General features: G+C 38.7%; 1 protein-coding gene across 1 annotated transcript in view; it reads right to left on the reverse strand.

The window, feature by feature from the left end:
• Positions 1-24,974, reverse strand: part of LOC128693278 (uncharacterized) — a 586,781-nt gene that overhangs the window by 393,917 nt on the left and 167,890 nt on the right. Inside the window, exon 3 of the mRNA XM_070104248.1 lies at positions 24,381-24,586. Coding sequence (XP_069960349.1) covers positions 24,381-24,586 — 206 coding nt within the window. The remainder of the gene's footprint in view (positions 1-24,380; positions 24,587-24,974) is intronic.

Here is a 24,974-nt window from a genome sequence, read left to right on the forward strand (position 1 = left end):
TGCTGCATATGGATTAATATGAGATAGGGTACTGCTAGCAGTGGATTTAAATGCCAGAAGATTTTCGCAAGTGAGAAGGTTGCCATTGGAATTGTCATCTGCCTGTGGAGGCTGCGGGCTGCTCTCTGCTGGAGGTCTATGTGATCCAGCACACCCATTGTGTGCACGAATAAGGCCATTCTTGTTGCGTGCCCGATACTCTCCCCACACCTGACATGTGCCTCTTCTTTCATTGATGGGTGCACTGTTTCTCTGGCTTTGTGGTTGGCTAGCTGCATCATCTGTCATACCTCAATCTGTGTGGTAATCCTGGGCAGAATGAAAAAATGGCACATACAACAGATGGTTCATGGTGGGGGTGGAAATGGGTGGAGGAGAGCGGTCTCCCGTCCTCCTGGTTGGCAGGGTAGGGAGGGAGGTGTGGAGGCTGTGTGATGCGGATGAGGCAGGAGTGGAGGTGGGGTGACGACCTGGGAAGGCAGGCCTGACAGAGTTGCACACTCACTGCCTCCCACAACACATCACTATACAACACTATACATTATGCGCAACACCCACTATAAACAACACTATATACACACATGGTGAATACACACTCCATTATTGAAACGAGACTAAACGGTGTAAGCGCACCTGTTTTGAAAGAGAAAAGGGGGAGACACAGTTTTTACCCCTCATCCTCCGCCTCCTCCATGTTGCCCACCTCCTCAAACGAAAAAAATATATTTCATTTTTTTTTATTAAATCATTGTAAACGTATCTAAAACATATTTAATTGATTTAGGCTAAAATAAATTGCGCTTGTTATAATAAGGTTAGGTAAGTTTTCTAAGATTTTTTTGGTGCAAAATTATAATTTTTTACATTAACCTTAATGAAAAAATATATATCTTTAAACGTATGAGAGAAAATTTTAGAAAGGACTTAATTTTAAATGAGTTCTTGCTAATTGACCAGTTTTACATATTAGGCACGACATATATATATATATATATATATATATATATATATATATATATATATATATATATATATATATATATATATATATGCAATAAGATCACAGTAAACAGGTGATTTCGGAATATGCAAAACAACCACTCTGAAAAAATAGAGAAATTCCAAGCGCTTTCGTGACTACTCACATTATCAAGGAACTATGAAAGTAAAGCATACAAGGATGCTATATAAGGGGTCAGGCCAGCACCTCACTATCAGATCCCACAACGGTTAAACACCTGACGCGCACCGACCCAACTTGGATAGGTCCTTTGCACAACTCACCCCACAAGCTATTCTACCCAAGAAAATTTAAAAATTATTTGTCCAGTGTATTATTAAATTCTTCCCAAATTGATGATTTATTAAGTTTCTTATCTGAAGAACTCGTTAACTATGATTTACCATTGCCAGTTCCTACTATCATTAAACTTATTAAACTTTGCATTATTGATGCAAAATTTGTATTTAATGATAAATTTTACACTCAGAAGTTTGGTATGGCAATGGGAAATACTCTTTCACCTGTTCTTAGTAACCTATACATGGAATTTTTTGAAACAAGGTTACTTAACACAATCCTCCCTAATAGAGCTAAATGGTTCAGATATGTTGATGATATTTTGTGTCTTATGCCCAAAAATGTAGATATACACCATTTCCTTGGAAAATTAAATAGCTTAGCCCATTCTATAAACTTTACTGTTGAGTTTGAAGAAAATAACTCATTGCCTTTTCTAGATGTTTTAATTATTAAGGGTAATAATGAATTCAAATTTAAAATTTACAGAAAACCTACAAATAACTGTTCCTATGTCCATTATTATTCCTCGCATCAAGATAGAGTCAAACTGTCTGTTTTCTCATCAATGTTTCTGAGAGCTTTACGAATTTGTAGTCATGAGTTCATAGATGAAGAAATATCCAAAATTTATGAAATAGGTAATGATTTAAAATACCCAAGAAATGTAATTGATAAATCTTTTAAAGTTGCTAGAAATACTTTTTACAATCCAAAAAGGGATAACCAGCCTTATTCAATTAAAAATATGTTGGTTCTCCCTTACCATGAAAACTTGGTTGATTTGCCTTCTCTTCTTAAGACTTTTAATATTAAAGTTGTATTCAAAAATCTTGATAAAGTATAAAAACTTTTGATAAAGAATTCCCCCCAAAATGCTGATGGATGTGTCTATAAGATTCCTTGTAAAATTTGCGATAAAGTTTATTACGGTCAAACTGGTAAAAATCTCGAACTAAGATTAAAACAACAGAAATATAGCATTAGAACTGGACAAGATTCCAATGCTCTATTTATTCATGTAAGAAATTTTAACCATCCAATTGATTTTCAAAAAGTTGAGAAAGTAGTATCAAGCAAGTCCATGGTCGACAGGAATATAATTGAAGCTTGTTTCATAAAAAGCAGTTTTGACAATAATATGAATATTTCCTTTGGTTTATATAAATTAGATCCATTTATAATTAATAGAATTTGGGAAGAATTTAATAATACACTGGACAAATAATTTTTAAATTTTCTTGGGTAGAATAGTTTGTGGGGTGAGTTGTGCAAAGGACCTATCCAAGTTGGGTCGGTGCGCGTCAGGTGTTTAACCGCTGTGGGATCTGATAGTGAGGTGCTGGCCTGACCCCTTATATAGCTTCCTTGTATGCTTTACTTTCATAGTTCCTTGATAATGTGAGTAGTCACGAAAGCGCTTGGAATTTCTCTATTTTTTCAGAGTGGTTGTTTTGCATATATATATATATATATATATATATATATATATATATATATATATATATATATATATATATATATATATATATATATATATATATATATATATATATATATAATATTACAAGTGGTATTTAATCAATAACTACACTGCGACTAGCCGAGGATTCGAACCAGTGCTGTTTTAGCTAGCCTCATGGCGAACAGAAATTCACGACACTCTAACTAATGGGACCATGCTATCCTACAAGAATCACGCACCCAGCAGAGATAGGTGTTGTACCATGATCCGAGGACATAGGATTGTGTGGGTGCTTCAGACCAAATTTCATCCTGCTCCCCGTTTGGTGTACTAACCTCCACGAGCAGTATATTATTGTAACCACAAACAAGTGGTATTTAATCAATACCAACACTGCGACTAGCCGAGGATTCGAACCTATGTTGTTTTAGCCTGCCCTATAATGAACGAAAATTCACGATGCTCTAACCCAGTAGACCATACAATCCTACAACAATCACGCACCCAGAAGAGCTAGGTGTTCTACCATGATCCAAGGACATACGATTGATTATTGTTTAAATGCCACTTCTTCGTGGTCACAATAATATAAATTGTATTAGGGATACCTTCTGGATTCCACAAGGACGGCAAAGTGTAAAAGGGTGATTAAATCCTGTGTAATATGTCGCCGTGTGGATGCCAGATCCTATACGTACCCAGGTCCTCCACCATTGCCAAAGGAGCGTGTACAATTAGTGAAACCATTTCATGTAACAGGTGTAGACTATAGTGCCAATCATTTTAACAGGTACTTCAGATGGTGTTCCACTGAAAGTGTATGTATGCTTCTTCATTGTACTGCTACTAGGGCAGTTTATACAGCTGTTTCGAAAATTTGCAGCTAGGGGATCCTGTCCGAGATTGATGATTTCGGATAATGCCACAAATTTTGTAGCAGGTGCTCAACACTTGATAGAATTAAATAATAGTAACGAGGTTCAATCTCTGTTAACCCAGCGAGGGTGTACCTGGAAATTTATTACTCTAAGAGCCCCTTGGCAGGGAGGGCTGTACGAAAGACTGATATGCACAGCGAAGAGGTGTCTCCGTAAAGTACTACACCGGAAGAGAATTAATTTGGAAGAATTCCGTACAGTGTTAGTGGAGGCGGAGAATCGTATAAATAATAGGCCTCTCTCGTACATGAGTGATACACCTGATGCAGATGTATTAACACCTTCTCACCTAATATGTGGAAGGAAATTGGAAGCTGCCCCTGTCTATAGAAATAATCCGGAAGTGATGAAGATTACAATGATGCAGCAGTGTTGTGTGATAAATTTAAAATGTTAAATAAAGTAATTGATCATTGGTCTAATATGTGGCGTAAGGAATATCTTCTTACACTACGTGAACACTTTTATGGTGCGACAGAGGCAGTAAATCGACAGAACATTCAACCAGGTGACATTGTGTTAATTGACACTGAACAACATCGAACATTGTGGCCTCTGGGCAAAGTATTGACATTGTACCCAGATGCCCAAGGTGTTGTCCGGAATGTCAAAGTGTTGTGTTATGGCCAGGAAAGTTTACGCACAATTAATAAACTGATTCCCTTGGAATTAAATGGTATTCAATCAAACATAAATGAAAATCTAAGGGAAAGTGACACGAGTGATATTGAAAGTAACGCTGACCAATTGATGCAGGAAGATGAAATTGTAGTAAGACCTACTAGTAGAACAGCCACTCAAGCCAGAACCGGCTGGAATCGTCTCCTAAAGGAAGGAGTAATATGAATCGTTTAGCAACGAACTCTGGCCGGCCGCAGTTTGGAAAATAATGTATTTTCCGAAAAATCCAGAGTGTATTTTTTATGAAAATTAGTGTAATACATTGTATTTAATGAAAATTAATTTGTAAATGAAAAAGAGACTCGAGAGGGAAGCTCTGCGCCTGCGTTGGGGGGCAGGGAGAGATGCCATTGTTTTTTTAATGTGTTTCAAGCAAGTTAATGTAAGGTGTATATTTTTCGTCGCTCTAGGGGTTATATTACGCTTACAACCTCTCAAATAGAAGCCGAAATTGTTGGATGTGCATTGCTGCATAATTTGAGCATTAAACCGATAGACAGCACAGCTCCAGGAACCTCAGATAAGCTATCTAAATTATGTTTGCAATTCTGGCCAGTATTATCATCATAAATTTAGGTAGAGAGGGGGTTCTGTACATGATACACAGTAATCTCCAGACAAATTGGTGAGTGTTATGATTATAAATTCTCCTTCTGTTATATAAATGAGTATATGTAATCATTTATTAATTTTAACATACAGTCCACAAATTTATATCAAATTTACCAGAATTCCTGGTCTAGAGCAACTTGTGGAGAGATAGATTATGGTAGGTATCGAAGGGAAACATTTTTTGCGACCTAGGTGTCCCAAAAATTCCTACTTGTCTCTGTAACATTGATAAATAATAATTATCTTTACCATTTACTGGTATGTATCTAATGAGATACATCCAGGTAAATGTAATTTTCCACAATATATATATATATATATATATATATATATATATATATATATATATATATATATATATATATATATATATATATATGTCGTGCCGAATAGGCAGAAATTGCTATCTTCGCTTAAATAGCAACGCTCATCTTGAAATATAATACAAGCGAAATTTTGTGTATGTAATAATTTCGCCAAAATCGTTCTGAAACTAACGAAAAAAAATATATTTCACTGTGTTTGTTTAGTATTAAATTATTGTAAACAAATCTAAAATATATTTAGTATGATTAGGCTAAAATAAACTGCGATTGTTATAATAAGGTTAGGTAAGTTTTCAAAGATTCTTTTGGTGCAAAATTAAATTTTTTTACATTAACATTAATGAAAAAAATATATCTTTAAACGTATAAGAGAAAATTTCAGAAAGGACTTAATTTAAAATGAGTTCTTGCTAATTGACCAGTTTTACATATTCGGCACGACATATATATATATATATATATATATATATATATATATATATATATATATATATATATATATATATATATATATATGCAATAAGATCACAGTAAACAGGTGATTTCAAAATATGCAAAACAACCACTCTGAAAGAATAGAGAAATTCCAAGCGCTTTCGTGACTACTCACATTATCAAGGAACTATGAAAGTGAAGCATCCAAGGAAGCTATATAAGGGGTCGGCCAGCACCTCACTATCAGATCCCACAACGGTTAAACACGTGACGCGCGGCGAGCCAACTTGGACAGGTCCTTTGCAAAACTCACCCCCGAGCTATTTATTTGTCCAGTGTATTATTAAATTCTACCCAAATTCTATTAATTATAAATGGATCTAATTTATATAAACCAAAGGAAATATTCATATTATTGTCAAAACTGCTTTTTATGAAACAAGATTCAATTATATTCCTGTCGACCATGTACTTGCTTGATACTACTTTCTCAACTTTTTGAAAATCAATTGGATGGTTAAAATCTCTTACATGAATAAATAGAGCATTGGAATCTTGTCCAGTTCTAATGCTATATTTATGTTGTTTTAATCTTAGTTCGAAATTTTTACCAGTTTGACCGTAATAAACTTTATCGCAAATTTTACAAGGAATCTTATAGACACATCCATCAGCGAGGAAATGGTATGGTGATACCGACAAGATGTGGAAAAAGACACTTATGTACAGTTCAGGACATTTATTAAAGGAAACGTTTCGCCACGAGTGGCTTCTTCAGTCCTAATATTAGGACTGAAGAAGCCACTCGTGGCGAAACGTTTCCTTTAATAAATGTCCTGAACTGTACATAAGTGTCTTTTTCCACACATCCATCAGCATTTTGGGGGGAATTCTTAATCAAAAGTTTTTTTACTGTATCAAGATTTTTGAATACAACTTTAATATTAAAAGTCTTAAGAAGAGAAGGCATATCAACCAAGTTTTCATGGTAAGGGAGAACCAACATATTTTTAGTTGAATAAGGCTGGTTGCCCTTTTTTGGATTATAAAAAGTGTTCCTAGCAACTTTAAAAGATTTATCAATTACATTTCTTGGGTATTTTAAATCATTACCTATTTCATAAATTTTGGATATTTCCTCATCTATGAACTCAGGACTACAAATTCGTAAAGCTCTCAAAAACATTGATGAGAAAACAGACAGTTTGACTCTATCTTGATGCGAGGAATAATAGTGGACATAGGAACAGTTATTTGTAGGTTTTCTGTAAATTTTAAATTTGAATTCATTATTACTCTTAATAATTAAAACATCTAGAAAAGGCAATGAGTTATTTTCTTCAAACTTTACTGTTGAGTTTGAAGAAAATAACTCATTGCCTTTTCTAGATGTTTTAATTATTAAGAGTAATAATGAATTCAAATTTAAAATTTACAGAAAACCTACAAATAACTGTTCCTATGTCCACTATTATTCCTCGCATCAAGATAGAGTCAAACTGTCTGTTTTCTCATCAATGTTTTTGAGAGCTTTACGAATTTGTAGTCCTGAGTTCATAGATGAGGAAATATCCAAAATTTATGAAATAGGTAATGATTTAAAATACCCAAGAAATGTAATTGATAAATCTTTTAAAGTTGCTAGGAACACTTTTTATAATCCAAAAAAGGGCAACCAGCCTTATTCAACTAAAAATATGTTGGTTCTCCCTTACCATGAAAACTTGGTTGATATGCCTTCTCTTCTTAAGACTTTTAATATTAAAGTTGTATTCAAAAATCTTGATACAGTAAAAAAACTTTTGATTAAGAATTCCCCCCAAAATGCTGATGGATGTGTCTATAAGATTCCTTGTAAAATTTGCGATAAAGTTTATTACGGTCAAACTGGTAAAAATCTCGAACTAAGATTAAAACAACATAAATATAGCATTAGAACTGGACAAGATTCCAATGCTCTATTTATTCATGTAAGAGATTTTAACCATCCAATTGATTTTCAAAAAGTTGAGAAAGTAGTATCAAGCAAGTACATGGTCGACAGGAATATAATTGAATCTTGTTTCATAAAAAGCAGTTTTGACAATAATATGAATATTTCCTTTGGTTTATATAAATTAGATCCATTTATAATTAATAGAATTTGGGTAGAATTTAATAATACACTGGACAAATAAATAGCTCGGGGGTGAGTTTTGCAAAGGACCTGTCCAAGTTGGCTCGCCGCGCGTCACGTGTTTAACCGTTGTGGGATCTGATAGTGAGGTGCTGGCCGACCCCTTATATAGCTTCCTTGGATGCTTCACTTTCATAGTTGCTTGATAATGTGAGTAGTCACGAAAGCGCTTGGAATTTCTCTATTCTTTCAGAGTGGTTGTTTTGCATATATATATATATATATATATATATATATATATATATATATATATATATATATATATATATATATATATATATATATATATATATATTCAACAAGTCGGCCGTCTCCCACCGAGGCAGGGTGACCCAAAAAAGAAAGAAAATCCCCAAAAAGAAAATACTTTCATCATCATTCAACACTTTCACCACACTTACACATTATCACTGCTTTTGCAGAGGTGCTCAGAAATACAACAGTTTAGAAGCATATACGTATAAAAATACACAACATACCCCTCCAAACTGCCAATATCCCAAACCCCTCCTTTAAAGTGCAGGCATTGTACTTCCCATTTCCAGGACTCAAGTCCGACTATATGAAAATAACCGGTTTCCCTGAATCCCTTCACTAAATATTACCCTGCTCACACTCCAACAGATCGTCAGGTCCCAAGTATCATTCGTCTCCATTCACTCCTATCTAACACGCTCATGCACGCTTGCTGGAAGTCCAAGCCCCTCGCCCACAAAACCTCCTTTACCCCCTCTTTCCAACCCTTTCGAGGACGACCCCTACCCCTCTTTCATTCCCCTATAGATTTATATGCTTTCCATGTCATTCTACTTTGATCCATTGTCTCTAAATGACCAAACCACCTCAACAACCCCTCTTCTGCCCTCTGACTAATGCTTTTATTAACTCCACACCTTCTCCTAATTTCCACACTCCGAATTTTCTGCATAATATTTACACCACACATTGCCCTTAGACAGGACATCTCCACTGCCTCCAACCGTCTCCTCGCTGCTGCATTTACCACCCAAGCTTCACATCCATATAAGAGTGTTGGTACTACTATACTTTCATACATTCCCTTCTTTGCCTCCATAGATAACGTTTCTTGACTCCACATATACCTCAACGCACCACTCACCTTTTTTCCCTCATCAATTCTATGATTAACCTCATCCTTCATAAATCCATCCGCCGACACGTCAACTCCCAAGTATCTGAAAACATTCACTTCTTCCATACTCCTCCTCCCCAATTTGATATCCAATTTTTCTTTATCTAAATCATTTGATACCCTCATCACCTTACTCTTTTCTATGTTCACTTTCAACTTTCTACCTTTACACACATTCTCAAACTCATCCACTAACCTTTGCAATTTTTCTTTAGAATCTCCCATAAGCACAGTATCATCAGCAAAAAGTAACTGTGTCAATTCCCATTTTGAATTTGATTCCCCATAATTTAATCCCACCCCTCTCCCGAACACCCTAGCATTTACTTCTTTTACAACCCCATCTATAAATATATTAAACAACCATGGTGACATTACACATCCTTGTCTAAGACCTACTTTTACCGGGAAGTATTCTCTCTCTCTTCTACACACCCTAAACTGAGCCTCACTATCCTCATAAAAGCTCTTTACAGCATTTAGTAACTTACCACCTATTCCATAAACTTGCAACATCTGCCACATTGCTCCTCTATCCACTCTATCATATGCCTTTTCTAAATCCATAAATGCAATAAAAACTTCCCTACCTTTATCTAAATACTGTTCACATATATGCTTCAATGTAAACACTTGATCTACACATCCCCTACCCACTCTGAAGCCTCCTTGCTCATCCGCAATTCTACATTCTGTCTTACCTCTAATTCTTTCAATTATAACTCTACCGTATACTTTTCCTGGTATACTCAGTAAACTTATTCCTCTATAATTTTTACAATCTCTTTTGTCCCCTTTCCCTTTATATAAAGGGACTATACATGCTCTCCGCCAATCCCTAGGTACCTTCCCCTCTTTCATACATTTATTAAACAGAAGTACCAACCACTCCAACACTATATCCCCCCCTGCTTTTAACATTTCTGTCATGATCCCATCAGTTCCAGCTGCTTTACCCCCTTTCATTCTACGCAATGCCTCACGTACCTCCACCACACTTACATTCTGCTCTTCTTCACTCCTAAAAGATGGTATACCTCCCTGGCCAGTGCATGAAATTACCGCCTCCCTTTGTTCCTCAACATTTAAAAGTTCCTCAAAATATTCTCGCCATCTACCTAATACCTCCCTCTCCCCATCTACTAACTCCCCTACTCTGTTTTTAACGGACAAATCCATACTTTCCCTAGGCTTTCTTAACTTGTTTAACTCACTCCAAAATTTTTTCTTATTTTCATTAAAATTTCTTGGCAGTGCCTCTCCCACTCTTTCATCTGCTCTCCTTTTGCACTCTCTCACCACTCTCTTCACCTTTCTTTTACTCTCCATATACTCTGCTCTTCTTATAACACTTCTGCTTTGTAAAAACCTCTCATAAGCTACCTTTTTCTCTTTTATCACACCCTTTACTTCATCATTCCACCAATCACTCCTCTTTCCTCCTGCCCCCTCCCTCCTATAACCACAAACTTCTGCCCCACATTCTAATACTGCATTTTTAAAACTATTCCAACCCTCTTCAACCCCCCCACTACTCATCTTTGCACTAGCCCACCTTTCTGCCAATAGTCGCTTATATCTCGTCCGAACTTCCTCCTCCCTTAGTTTATACACTTTCACCTCCCTCTTACTTGTTGTTGTCACCTTCCTCTTTTCCCATCTACCTCTTACTCTAACTGTAGCTACAACTAAATAATGATCTGATATATCAGTTGCCCCTCTATAAACATGTACATCCTGGAGCCTACCCATCAACCTTTTATCCACCAATACATAATCTAACAAACTACTTTCGGGTTTTTCCTAAGAGCATACCGAATTTGTAGTCCTGAGTTTCTTGACGAGGAGTGTACATACATTCACCAAACATTCACAGAGTTACATTTTCCTTCTTTTTTCATCAAAGACTGCAAGAAAAGAGCTCTTCAGATCATAAATTCTCCACGCATCAACACCACTCCCAGCAAAGTTATAATTCTTCCCAACAGTCAGGTTGCACTGAACGTCTCAAAAGCACTTTCACAAGCTAACACCAGAGTCGCCATCGCTTCTAGCTCTTCAATAAAGGATATAACCAGGACAAAATCCAAGCACCACGAACCAGTCAATGCAGGAGTTTACACTATACCCTGTGGAGGCTGTGACAAGATTTACGTAGGTGAAACAGCCAGAAACCTCGACACCCGCATAAATGAACACATTTACGCATGTAGGAACGATAACCTGAACAACGCCTGTGTACAACACCGAAATTCCACCAATCATCTCATGAAATTCAGAGACGCCCAATTAGTGATCAAAGAAACTAATTTCCGCAGACGCAAGTGCCTCGAATCAGCACTGATCGCTGTTTCGAATACAGTTAAACAAAACAACGGCAGCTTCACCATCTCCGAAGTCTTAGTAAGAATCCTCCTGAAAACAGTAAACCCTGCCATCACATAGTCTCTCCTGTTATACTACACAAAGCACAGAGAGTGAACACTGAAACAAGCTGCCTCATTCCAGTTTATATTTGTCCAACCTATTTTTATGTTACCCAAGCAATAGCTTTTATATCCTTTTACTCATGTACGAATTAATTGCTCTACCATATTGTATTACTTTTGTCACTACTACTACTACTACTACTACCACCACTACCACTAGTGAACATCGAAATGGTACCTCACTAGTATTCACCTCACTCTGAGCCTTTATATACCCTCTGTGTCCATGTATTGTTTATAATGGCTTGATAAAGCTCCTGGAGAGCGAAACGTTGCCACAATAAATGTCACATTAGTTGCACTTGTGTCCTTTTACTTTACATACTTTCATTACGTACTACATCATACCTTGTATATTTATTTATCCTCTTTTTCATAAAATATGTATTACTTATTACCAAATTTCTTTCTGCACATAGCTCAATTAAAGGCTCCCATTTACATTTACCCCTGGCACCCCAAATTTACCTACTACTCCCTCCATAACATTTTTACCCACTTTAGCATTGAAATCCCCAACCACCATTACTCTCACACTTGATTCAAAACTCCCCACGCATTCACTCAACATTTCCCAGAATCTCTCTCTCTCCTCTACACTTCTCTCTTCTCCAGGTGCATACACGCTTACTATAACCCACTTTTCACATCCAATCTTTATTTTACTCCACATAATCCTTGAATTTATGCATTTGTAGTCCCTCTTTTCCTGCCAAAGCTTATCCTTCAACATTATTGATACTCCTTCTTTAGCTCTAACTCTATTTGAAACCCCTGACCTAATCCCATTTATTTCTCTCCATTGAAACTCTCCCACCCCCTTCAGCTTCGTTTCACTTAAAGCCAGGACATCCAGTTTCTTCTCATTCATAACATCCACAACCATCTCTTTCTTATCATTTGCACAACATCCACGCACATTCAGACTTCCCACTTTGACAATTTTCTTCTTCTTATTCTTTTTAGTAATCTTTACAGGAAAAGGGGTTACTAGCCCATTTATTTATTTTAACAAGTCGGCCTTCTCCCACCGAGGCAGGGTGACCCAAAAAGAAAGAAAATCCCCAAAAAGGAAATACTATCATCATTCAACACTTTCACCTCACTCACACATAATCACTGTTTTTAAAGAGGTGCTCAGAATACAACGGTTTAAAAGGATATACGTATAAAGATACATAAGAACATAAGAAAGAAGGAACACTGGAATAGGCCTACTGACCCATGCAGAGCAGGTCCATGTCCTCCACCCGGATTAGCTCAATGACCCCCTCCCCCGGATTAGCTCAATGACCCCCTCCCCCGGATTAGCTCAGTGACCCTCTCCCCCGGATTAGCTCAATTGTGAGACCTCTACCCACTCTACCTGCGGTATCCCAGCGAGTGAGCACGTCTCCTGTGTATCCCAGTGCTTAACAGAATAGGGAATAGCATATGGAGGTACAAATAAAAATGGGAACTATGGCTATAGTTTACTTAATAACATAAAAGGGCTAGAATAAAACATATACTGATGGACATTTACATAATATAACAATTGACCTATGAGACTTATTACCAGGGGAAAAGGTAGATGTTATCAGTAACACGGACTAGTACTCACTCTTAATTCACCGACCAGCTGACCCGAGATTCCCAATGCGTGGTCCACTACACACGCGGCTGTCCAGAGCTCTCGCTCCCCGGACCTGTCACCAACAACCTCCTTGCTCAGCTGTTCCCTGGGCTTATATGGTAGTCAAAGTACCCCTCCCCAATGGGGTATGTACCAGGTGTTACGACCTGACGCCGAGGTCTGACGCCGTCAAGAACAAAAGACTTCAGACGTGGGCGTGACTACCCGACATTTGCTAAGGCAGGTGTGACCATATAATTAGGTCTCCCTAGAGACCTCACAAGCCCATTTGAACTACATCACATCCCCCTTTCTCCCCCAATTTAAAATATCTGAGAACTAGGACAATTTGTCCTAAGTTATTAGACTATTTTAATCCTAACCCTTTTATTCTATTACAATACAATAGCAAATAATGTGAATTCACACAGATCAGTAGACTTAATAAATTCTAGCACAAGAAACGAATAACAAAGTCTCTCTGGTGCCAAACCTCCTTATCCGTTATGTCTCCTTAAAACTAAATATCGGGCTTCAGTGCCTTCCTGTACTCTACTAGAAATAAACTAGCTCCTGTAGTCACCCTCGCTAATTAATCATTGAGCCAAACCTCGTAAGGTTTTCCTGGTGTAGAAAACAGCTCCAGCAGGTATTATTCCTTCAAGTACTTGCAACTGAACCATTACACGACCACAATGTCGCATTTTCCTTGCACCCTTCCGTGACCATTCATGACAAGGCAGGAATCGCAACCAGGACCCATCATTATCCCATTTCTAGGAACTAAAAGAAAACCTCCCATCCCTCACATTAAGGAATCCTCTTCTGACGGCGAGTCGATTGGTGTTTACAGTTCTCCACCTGAAAAGGAAATACTTCCTATCTCTACGGTGATCCCTCCCTGCAAGGAACTAGCTCACATAATATACAACACATATATGTCCCAACAGCTGACATAACATAGGTCATCCCCTAGCAGTAGAGATACCATACTAATACCGGCTCACTTGTAAGCTCAGCCTCTAAATTTTCGTGAGCCAACTCATGTTCTTCTTTCCATGCAAACTTAGCTTTCTTCTTAGTTAGATCTGTCAGTGGTGCTGCTAGCTCTGCAAAACCCTTAATATGTCTTCTAAAGTATCCTGCTGCACATAGGAACCTCCTGACTTCCCTTGCTGTTCTAGGTCTTGGCATTTCAGATATTGCCTTACACTTATCAGGGTCAGGGCGAATCCCTTCAGGGCTCACCTGAAAGCCTAGAAATTTAAAGCTAGTGGCTGCTATTATACATTTCTTTGCATTCAACTTAAATCCTGAATTATCCAGTAGTTTTAGTGTTTCCACAAGGTTGTCCACATGTTCTGGAAATGACCGGGAGTAGACTACCACATCATCAAGATATGCTAGTGAGTGTCTACCCAACACAGGGCTGAGGATGAAGTTTATAGCTCTTTGGAAGCTAGAGTTAGCGGTTTTTAACCCGTAGGGCATTCGTTTAAATTGGTATAATCGGACCCCATCTGAGAATGCTGTCTTCTCTCTATCTTCTTCTGAAACGGGGATGGCCCAATAAGCTGACTTAGCGTCCAAAGTCGAAAAATACTTAGCTGTTCCAAATGAATCAAGAATTTCCTGGATTAGGGGCAAGGGATAATTATCAGCTATTGTTAATTCATTCACTTTCCTATAATCCACACAGAACCGATAAGAGTTATCTGGTTTCTTTACCAACACTACAGGTGAGAGCCACGGTGATGAACTCGGTTCAATTACATCGTTCTGGGGCATGGTATTACATTCCTCCCTTATTACTCTCTTAGCCTCTTCTGGGAGTCTCCATTGACGGGTATGGACAGGTAAACTGTCACCTGTAAGTAAAGTATGCTCAATCTGGGGCAGGAAGCCTATATCTCCTTCATCCATTGAAAACAATTTTGGAAAGTTCCTTAAAGCATTCTTTATTATTTCCTTCTCAGAACATTTTAAATTATTTAGATTTACATCATTAAATGTCTTTTCCCTTTTACTTTCGTTCTGGGTGGGAGCGGCAGGTGTCACTACCCTTTCTGGGACTCTGGTATTAAGTGCTCCACATTGTTGACCTCGGGCAGGTAGCTTAACGGAGTCAGGTTCAAAAATTAAGTCTTTGGGGATAATCTCAGATGATGTTAACCTTCTACCATTCTTGAATCTTAACGCTTTACTTGTCAGATTTACCACTGGTATTAAGACATGTCTTTTCTCAGAAACCTGGGCTAGATGATGAGGCACCAGGAAGGATTCTAGCTTCCCAGCTAATTGTTAGATACTTCCTGGCTCGACCTTCCTTCCCACTGAACCTTTAATAAATTTGAATGTATTAGGTGGACATACCAGGTTATATAATGCATGAACTGCATAATCTGCGTCTGCAGAGTTCACATTAGGTAACTGCGCTTCAAAAAGTGATTTAGATGGGGTTTTGAATAATTTGTTACTCCTACTCATAGAAGCTACTATTGAGGGATGTTCTATGAATTTTACTGGAAAGGAAACCTCATCCAGTATCAGCCGACTGGTTCCCCTTCCTTTGCCATACGACAAGAGGAAGTCAAACCTTCTGAGAAAATCCATACCTAAGAGTAAGTCCCCTGGAAACCTTACTCCAGATACTACTAAACAAGCGTGAACTTTATAACTTTCACCCAGTTCAAAGTACAGGTCCGTTTGTCCCTCGACATTAATATCATTACCATTTACAGCAGTAATATCTCTCTTAGCTTTGCTTATTTTACAACCCCTCCAGTTATTACAAACATCTCGCTTAATTATTGACACCTGGCTTCCCGTATCAATGAAAGCTACCATTTTTTTTTCCATTTACTCTTATTTTAATCATAGGTCTTTCATCTTTGGTAACAAGGTTATCAGACCTATCTTTCTTAACCTTGTACCTTCTTCTTTCGTTAGGAACTAAAATTAGGGCAGTTGGCCCTAATATGGCCAATCCCGCCACACTCCCAACATTGATTAGTTCTCCGAGCATTCTGTTTATTACGCCCACCACCGCCTGTCCTGCGGTGCGGGGGTACATACTTCTTCTCATTATTGGTTGTCGCCACATATGGCGACTCAGGTGTTGCTCTCTCTGAGGCAACAGTTCTATCTCCCTTTCTGTCTCTACCATATTCGGACTCGAGAGACATGGCATATTGAACTAGTTCTTCGAAGGTTTTAATCGCTAGTACCATAGCAACTCTAGTTCTCATCCAGACTGGTAACCCTTCACAAAATACCTGCCTTTTGTAAAGCTCCAGCTGTTCTGCATTATATTTTAAAGTTCCGTTCACATCTTCCACCCTGGACCATACCAGACAACTGAAGTCCCTTAGAGTGTGTCCTTCCTTCAGTTGCAATTGTTCCAGGTATCGATGGATATTTTCAACTGATACTGCCGTCTGGAACCTATATCTTATAGCATCCTTGAAACTACTCCAGTCCTTAACGTTAATAAATTGTGGGAGACTAAATATGGATGCTGTGTTATCTACAATTGCCCTGAATCCCAGTGAAACTTTCATTTTTTCATCAGATATATTAAGCAAAATGGCCTCAATATTTTTAATCCAAGCTTCTACTTTGATATTTCTTTCGATGGGATTCCTCGGAAAATCTTTTACATGAAATTTCGGCAAATTTTCTAAATATGGCCTATCAACAATTACTGTCCCACACATAGAGGTTCCAACACTACTATCTGGAGCTGATGCCCAAGATAAAATCTTTTGCTGAGGCATAGGGTTCGTTGGGACGTTGAGTGGCTTGGTTAAGGAAGGATTGACCTGGGAAGGCTGGAGGCTCAGAAGTTGGGGTTGGGTCGGGAGTCCCGGTATGACTCACGAAATCGTAATGACACGATTGCAAACAAACCATACCCCGGCTGGGATTGAACCCGCTGTCAGAGAGTCTCAAAACTCCAGCCCGTCGCGTTAGCTGGTCTAGTGGCTAACGCGACGGGCTGGAGTTTTGAGACTCTCTGACCGCGGGTTCAATCCCAGCCGGGGTATGGTTAGTCCCGGTATATTAGATAAGGACCCATTCGGGGAAATACTGAATGTTTCCCTAGCTGTAGTTACACGTGTGGGTCTTTGGTTAGTATTTACAGGAACAGCATTGGACAGGTGAACACCTGATACAGCAGAGGAAGCTATGGTTACTGAGGGGTTAGGTATACTAGTAACTGTAGAACCAGACGCAGAAGTGGGAACCCTAGAGGCAGCTACCCCAGGGACTTGGGGAGCAGGTACAACAATAGGGGATTGAGGGTTACTCATAACTTGAGCAATAACACTATGAAGCACAGAGTTAAGATAAGGATACATACTATAGTCAGCATTAACTGGGTTGTTAAAATACGAAGGTATGGGGTTAGTAGCATCCCGGGTTGGTAAAGTTGATACTCCCGGGCTAACAGCAGTCGTAGATGTATTAGATACCACTGGGGCCATAGTATTCGTGGTACTACTGGGGGTTACCGTGGATCCTATATGTACTCCTGAGGTATTATTTATCACTGAAATCTCATTTTCTTGATTATTTATACCCTCACTAACATTAATCGCAGAATCTTGCTCTAGAGCCATATTGCTAGACCCTTCACTTGATCCTGGTCTATTCTCAAGGTTACGGTCACAGTTAACGGTAAAACAAATGAGAGGTGACACCAGGAAATTAATATTTGGTAGTTTGGTTTTGGTAGCCACAACCGACCAGTCGTAAAGCACGAGAGCCGCGTTTAATGAAAAACGCTAAACTGCTGCCACCATGTGAGACCTCTACCCACTCTACCTGCGGTATCCCAGCGAGTGAGCACGTCTCCTGTGTATCCCAGTGCTTAACAGAATAGGGAATAGCATATGGAGGTACAAATAAAAATGGGAACTATGGCTATAGTTTACTTAATAACATAAAAGGGCTAGAATACAACATATACTGATGGACATTTACATAATATAACAATTGACCTATGAGACCTATTACCAGGGGGAAAGGAAGATGTTATCAGTAACACGGACTAGTACTCACTCTTAATTCACCGACCAGCTGACCCGAGATTCCCAATGCGTGGTCCGCTACACACGCGGCTGTCCAGAGCTCTCGCTCCCCGGACCTGTCACCAACAACCTCCTTGGTGACAGGTCCGGGGAGCGAGAGCTCCCCGGACCTGTCACCTGGGCTTATATGGTAGTCAAAGTACCCCCTCCCCAATGGGGCATGTGCCACGTGTTACGACCTGACGCCGAGGTCTGACGCCGTCAAGAACAAAAGACCTCAGACGTGGGCGTGACTTCCCGACATTTGCTAAGGCAGGTATGACCATATAATTAGGTCTCCCTAGAGACCTCACAAGCCCATCTGAACTACATCACACAATGACCCCCTCCCCCGGATTAGCCCAATGACCCACCCAGTCTGGCCACCTCCACTCAAGGAAGGAGCACGGCACCAGACCCAGCAGCACAAACTAACCAGGTCCAACTCACACCCACCCACATCCACTTATGTATTTATCTAACCTATTTTTAAAACTACACAACGTTTTAGCCTTAATAACTGTACTGGGGAGTTTGTTCCACTCATCCACAACTCTGTTACCAAACCAGTGCTTTCCTTTATCCTTCCTGAATCTGAATTTTTCCAACTTGAAACCATTGCTGCAAGTCCTGTCTTGGCTGGAAATTTTCAACACGTTATTTACATCCTCTTTATTTATTCCTGTTTTCCATTTATACACCTCGATTATATCTCCCCTAATTCTAGAATGCCTTTCGAGAGAGTGCAGATTCAGTGCTCTCAGTCTATCCTCATAAGGAAGATTTCTGATACATGGGATTATCTTTGTCATCCTCCTCTGTACGTTTTCCAGAGCATTTATATCCATTTTGTAATACGGTGACCAGAACTGAGAAGCATAGTCTAAATGAGGCCTAACCAAGGATATATAGAGTTGAAGAACAACCTGAGGACTTCTATTATTTATACTTCTAGATATGAAGCCAAGAATTCTGTTAGCTTTATTGCGAACACTAATGCACTGTTGTCTTGGTTTTAGATTACTGCTAACCAGAACTCCTAAATCCTTTTCGCAATCAGTATTATTAAGATCTACATTATTTAGTTTATATGTGTCATGGTTATTTACCTGTCCAACAATCAGAACTTTGCATTTGTCAATATTAAACTGCATCTGCCACTTCTCCGACCATTGCATCAGTCTATTCAAATCATCCTGGAGTGCTCTAGTGTCCTCTTTAGAATGAATTGAACGGCCTATTTTGGTGTCATCAGCAACTTTGATTATGTCGCTATTTATTCCATTATCTATGTCGTTTATGTAAATTGTGAACAACAACGGACCCATCACTGACCCCTGAGGAACACTGCTTGTAACGTGCCCCCATTCTGTTTTCTCCCCATTTAGGCAATCTCTCTGTTGCCTATTTGTCAGCCATGCCTATACCTAGGAAAAAATTTCTCCTCCTATTCCGTGTGCCTTAAGTTTCCTCAATAGCCTCTGGTGTGGAACTTTATCGAAAGCCTTACTGAAGTCCATATACACAATATCATATTATTTACTATGATCTACCTCCTCAAACACCTTAGTGAAAAAAGTTAGTAAATTCGTAAGACAGGAACGCCCCTTTGTAAAACCATGTTGAGAATCATTAATCAATCTGTGCCTATTAAGACGTCTACGAATTGCTTCGGCAAGTATTGATTCCATAAATTTTCCCACTATGGAGGTAAGGCTTATTGGTCTATAGTTCGAAGCCAATGACCTGTCACCTGCCTTGTAAATAGGTATTACATTTGCCATTTTCCATTTGCCAGTTTGTAGAGATATGTTAAAAAGATTAGTCAAAGGTATGCTAAGTTCCTCTTTATATTCCTTTAACACCCTTGCAAACAGTTCAGCAGAGCCTGGGGATTTGTTAGGTTTTAGTTTCTCTATTTGTCTGAGGACCATGTCACTAGTTACCGCAATCGTGCATAGTTTATCATCATCCTGTTCTACAAAATTTATTATTTCAGGAATATCGCTAGTATATTCCTGGGTGAAAACTGTGAGGAAGTAGGTAATGAGAATTTCACAAATATGTTTATCACTGTCAGTGATCTGACCAGAGTTACTCTTAAGTGGGCCAGTCTTGTCCCTAATCTTACTTCTGTATACCTGAAAGAACCCTTTTGGGTTAGTCTTTGAATCCCTTGCGACCTTAGCCTCATAATCCCTTTTTGCTTTTCTTATTCCTTTCTTTATTTATCTCTTTAACTGAATATATTGATTTCTTATCTGCTCATCCCCTCTTTAGATACGCCTATATATGCCTCTATTTTGACCCATGAGATGTTTTAATCTATTGTTCACCCATTTGGGATCATTTTTGTTAGATCTAATTTCCCTACTCGGAACAAAAGTTGTCTGGGCAGCTGCAACTATGCTCTATCCTTCCAAACTGCCAATATCCCTAACCCCTCCTTTAAAGTGCAGGCATTGTACTTCCCATTTCCAGGACTCAAGTCTGGCTATGTAAAAATAACCGGTTTCCCTGAATCTCTTCACTAAATAATACCCTGCTCACACTCCAACAGCTCGTCAGATCCCAAATACCATTCGTCTCCATTCACTCCTATCTAACACGCTCATGCATGCTTGCTGGAAGTCCAAGCCCCTAGCCCACAAAACCACCTTTGCCCCTTCCCTCCAACCTTTTCGAGGAAGACCCCTACCCCGCCTTCCTTCCCCTGCAGATTTATACGCTCTCCATGGCATTATACTTTGATCCATTCTCTCTAAATGACCAAACCACCTGTTGGTACTACTATACTTTCATACATTCCCTTCTTTGCCTCCATAGATTACGTTTTTTGTCTCCACATATACCTCAGCGCACCACTCGCCTTTTTTCCTTCATCAATTCTATGGTTGGCCTCATCCTTCATAAAACCATTCGCTGACACATCACCTCCCAAATATCTGAAAACATTCACTTCTTCCATACTCTTCCTCCCCAATTTGATATCCAATTTTTCTTTATCTAAATCATTTGATACCCTCATCAACTTACTCTTTTCTAAGTTTGCTTTCAATTTTCTACCTTTCCACACACTCCCAAACTCGTCCACTAACCTTAGCAATTTTTCTTTAGACTCTCCCATAAGCACAGTATCATCAGCAAAAAGTAACTGTGTCAATTCCTATTTTGTATTTGATTCCCCATAATTTAATCCCACCCCTCTCCCGAACACCCTTGCATTTACTTCTTTTACAACCCCATCTATAAATATATTAAACAACAATTGTGACATTACACATCCCTGTCTAAAACCTACTTTTACCGGGAAGTAGTCTCCCTCTCTTGTACACACCCAAACCTGAGCCTCACTATCCTCATAAAAACTCTTTACAGCATTTAGTAACTTACCACCTGTTCCATATACCTGCAACATCTGCCTCATTGCTCCCCTATCCACTCTATCATATGCCTTTTCTAAATCCTTAAATGCAATAAAAACATTCCTACTTTTATCTAAATACTGTTCACATATATGCTTCAATGTAAACACTTGATCTACACATCCTCTACCCACTCTAAAACCTCCTTGCTCATCTGTAATCCTACATTCTGTCTTACCTCTAATTCTTTCAATAATAACCCTACCGTACGCTTTTCCTAGTAAACTCAGTATACTCAATAAACTCAGTAAACAATCTCTTTTGTCCCCTTTCCCTTTATATAAAGGGACTATACATGCTCTCTGCCAATCCCTAGGTACCTTCCCCTCTTTCATACATTCATTAAACAAAAATACCAACCACTCCAACACTATATCCCCCCTGCTTTTAACATTTCTGTTATGATCCCGTCAGTTCCAGCTGCTTTACCCCCTTTCATTCTAAGTAATGCCTCACACACCTCCCCCACACTCACATCCTGCTCTTCTTCACTCCTAGAAGATGGTATACCTCCCTGGCCAGTGCATGAAATTACCGCCTCCCTTTCTTCATAGACATTTAAAAGCTCCTCAAAATATTTTTGCCATCTACCCAATACCTCCATTTCCCCATCTACTAACTCACCTACTCTGCTTTTAACTGACAAATCCATTTTTCCCTAGGCTTGCTAAACTTATTTAACTTGCTTAACTTGTTTAACTTACTGCAATTTTTTTCTTATTTTCATTAAAATTCCTTGAGAATGCCTCTCCCACTCTATCATCTGCTCTCCTTTTCCACTCTTTCACCACTTTCTTCACCATTCGTTTACTCTCCATATACTCTACTCTTCTTATAACACTTCTGTTTTGTAAAAACCTCTCATAAGCTAACTTTTTCTCTTTTATCACACCCTTTACTTCATCATTCCACCAACCACTCCTCTTTCCTCCTGCACCCACCCCTCTATAACCACAAACTTGTGCCCCACATTCTAATACTGCATTTTTAAAACTATTCCAACCCTCTTCAACCCCGCCACTACTCATACTTGCACCAGCCCACCTTTCTGCCAATAGTTGCTTATATCTCACCCGAACTTCCTCCTCTCTTAGTTTATACACTTTCACCTCCCTCTTACTTGTTACCACTTTCCTCTTGTCCCATCTACCTCTTACTCTAACTGTAGCTACAACTAAATAATGATCCGATATATCAGTTACCCCTCTATAAACATGTACATCCTGGAGCCTACCCATCAACCTTTTATCCACCAATACATAATCTAACAAACTACTTTCATTACGTGCTATATCATACCTTGTATTTTTATTTATCCTCTTTTTCATTAAATATGTATTACTTATTACCAAACCTCTTTCTACACATAGCTCAATTAAAGGTTCCCATTTTCATTTATACCTGGCACCCCAAATTTACCTACTACTCCCTCCATAACACTTTCACCCACTTTAGCACTGAAATCCCCATCCACAAGTACTCTCACACTTGGTTCAAAACACCCCACACACTCACTCAACATTTCCCAAAATCTCTCTCTGTCCTCTACACTTCTCTCTTCTCCAGGTGCATCTACGCCTACTATAACCCACTTTTCGCATCCAACTTTTATTTTACTCCACATAATCCTTGAATTAATACATTTATAGTCCCTCTCTTCCTGCCATAACTTATCCTTCAACATTATTGCTACTCCTTCTTTAGCTCTAACTCTATTTGAAACCCCTGACCTAATCCCATTTATTCCTCTCCTCTGAAACTCTCCCATCCCCTTCCGCTTCGTTTCACTTAAAGCCAGGACATCCAGCTTCTTCTCATTCATAATATCCACAATTATCCACACACATTCAGACATCTCACCTTGACAATTTTCTTATTCTTTTTAGTAATTATTACAGGAAAAGGGGTTACTAGCCCATTGTTCCCGGCATTTTAGTTGACTTTTACAACACGCATGGCTTACGGAGGAAAGATTCTTATTCCTCTTCCCTATTGATATAAAAGGAAAAGTAATAAGACCAAGAACTTTTAAGATAAAATCTTAGAGAACTCAGATGAGTGTGGATAAATAAACGTGTACATGTATGTGTAGTGTGATCTAAGTGTAAGTAGAATTAGCAAGACGTACCTGTAATCTTGCATATTTATGAGATAGATAAAAGACACCAGCAATCCTACCATCGTGTAAAACAATTACAGACTTTCGTTTTACACTCACTTGGCAGGACGTTAGTACCTCCCTGGGTGGTTGTAACCACGGACGAGTGGTATTGATCGATAACAACGCTGCGCTTGGTCCTGTGGTTTAAAGCGTCATGTGGTTCTTGCTTACCATGAGGCAGCCCAGTACAACATGGGTTCGAATCCTTGGCTAGCGCAGTGTTGATATATATATATATATATATATATATATATATATATATATATATATATATATATATATATATATATATATATATATATATATATATATATAGGATGAATTTATCCCATTATGGCATAAGTTCATCCTTAATGATTCTTACACCATTTATTTAGCATAGCAGAAAGTCAAATTCCCGCATTCTTACCAGGCCACAGACTATTTCCTAGCAGAAGACCACAGCGCTGCTTCCTAGCTGAAGACATTTCCACAACTTATCTACGAGAAAAAATTAGTCCACAATTCCTTACAGAAAATGATAGCCACCTACCTATCACTGTGAGGTAGATTCTTGAGTTGCGGGTAGGGGATTTCTTAAAATCTACCCTGCAGCGGTAGAGACCATCATCAGAGCTCCAGACTGTTTCCAGGTAGAGACCAGAATGGCCTGGGGTTAGGTCAAACCTGGCTCTGTTTTTGAGCACGGAGAGTGGTTGGTGTTTGGGCTGGGTGATCCGCCGGTTCCTGAGGTCAACTCTGTGAAAAGACGAGAGGAAATGTCAGAAGGAAAATCATGGGGTTTGTGATAGAAAAATTAGCAACTAACCTACAATGCCGTGGCTGTAGCCATCCACCAATTTCAAACGATTATTAATTTTTAACGCACTCAAACCAAACCCATACTACAACTGCTGAACAAATCACAGCTTACCCCCCAATCCCATGACTTGAATAATTCCCAACAAGAACAAAAAATATTTCAGGAAGAATTCTCTGGTAACCCAAAATATTGTGGCAGAAACAATTATCACGTTCGCTACGATATTATACCTGGAACAATTTACAACAGATATGAACGCAGGTGGAGCAGTTCACCACTAACCCACAATCTTATTCTGTAATAATTCACAGCTTACCAAAAGTA

The sequence above is a fragment of the Cherax quadricarinatus genome, chromosome 90 (genome assembly GCF_038502225.1).
Source record: "Cherax quadricarinatus isolate ZL_2023a chromosome 90, ASM3850222v1, whole genome shotgun sequence".
Classification (NCBI taxonomy): domain Eukaryota; kingdom Metazoa; phylum Arthropoda; class Malacostraca; order Decapoda; family Parastacidae; genus Cherax; species Cherax quadricarinatus.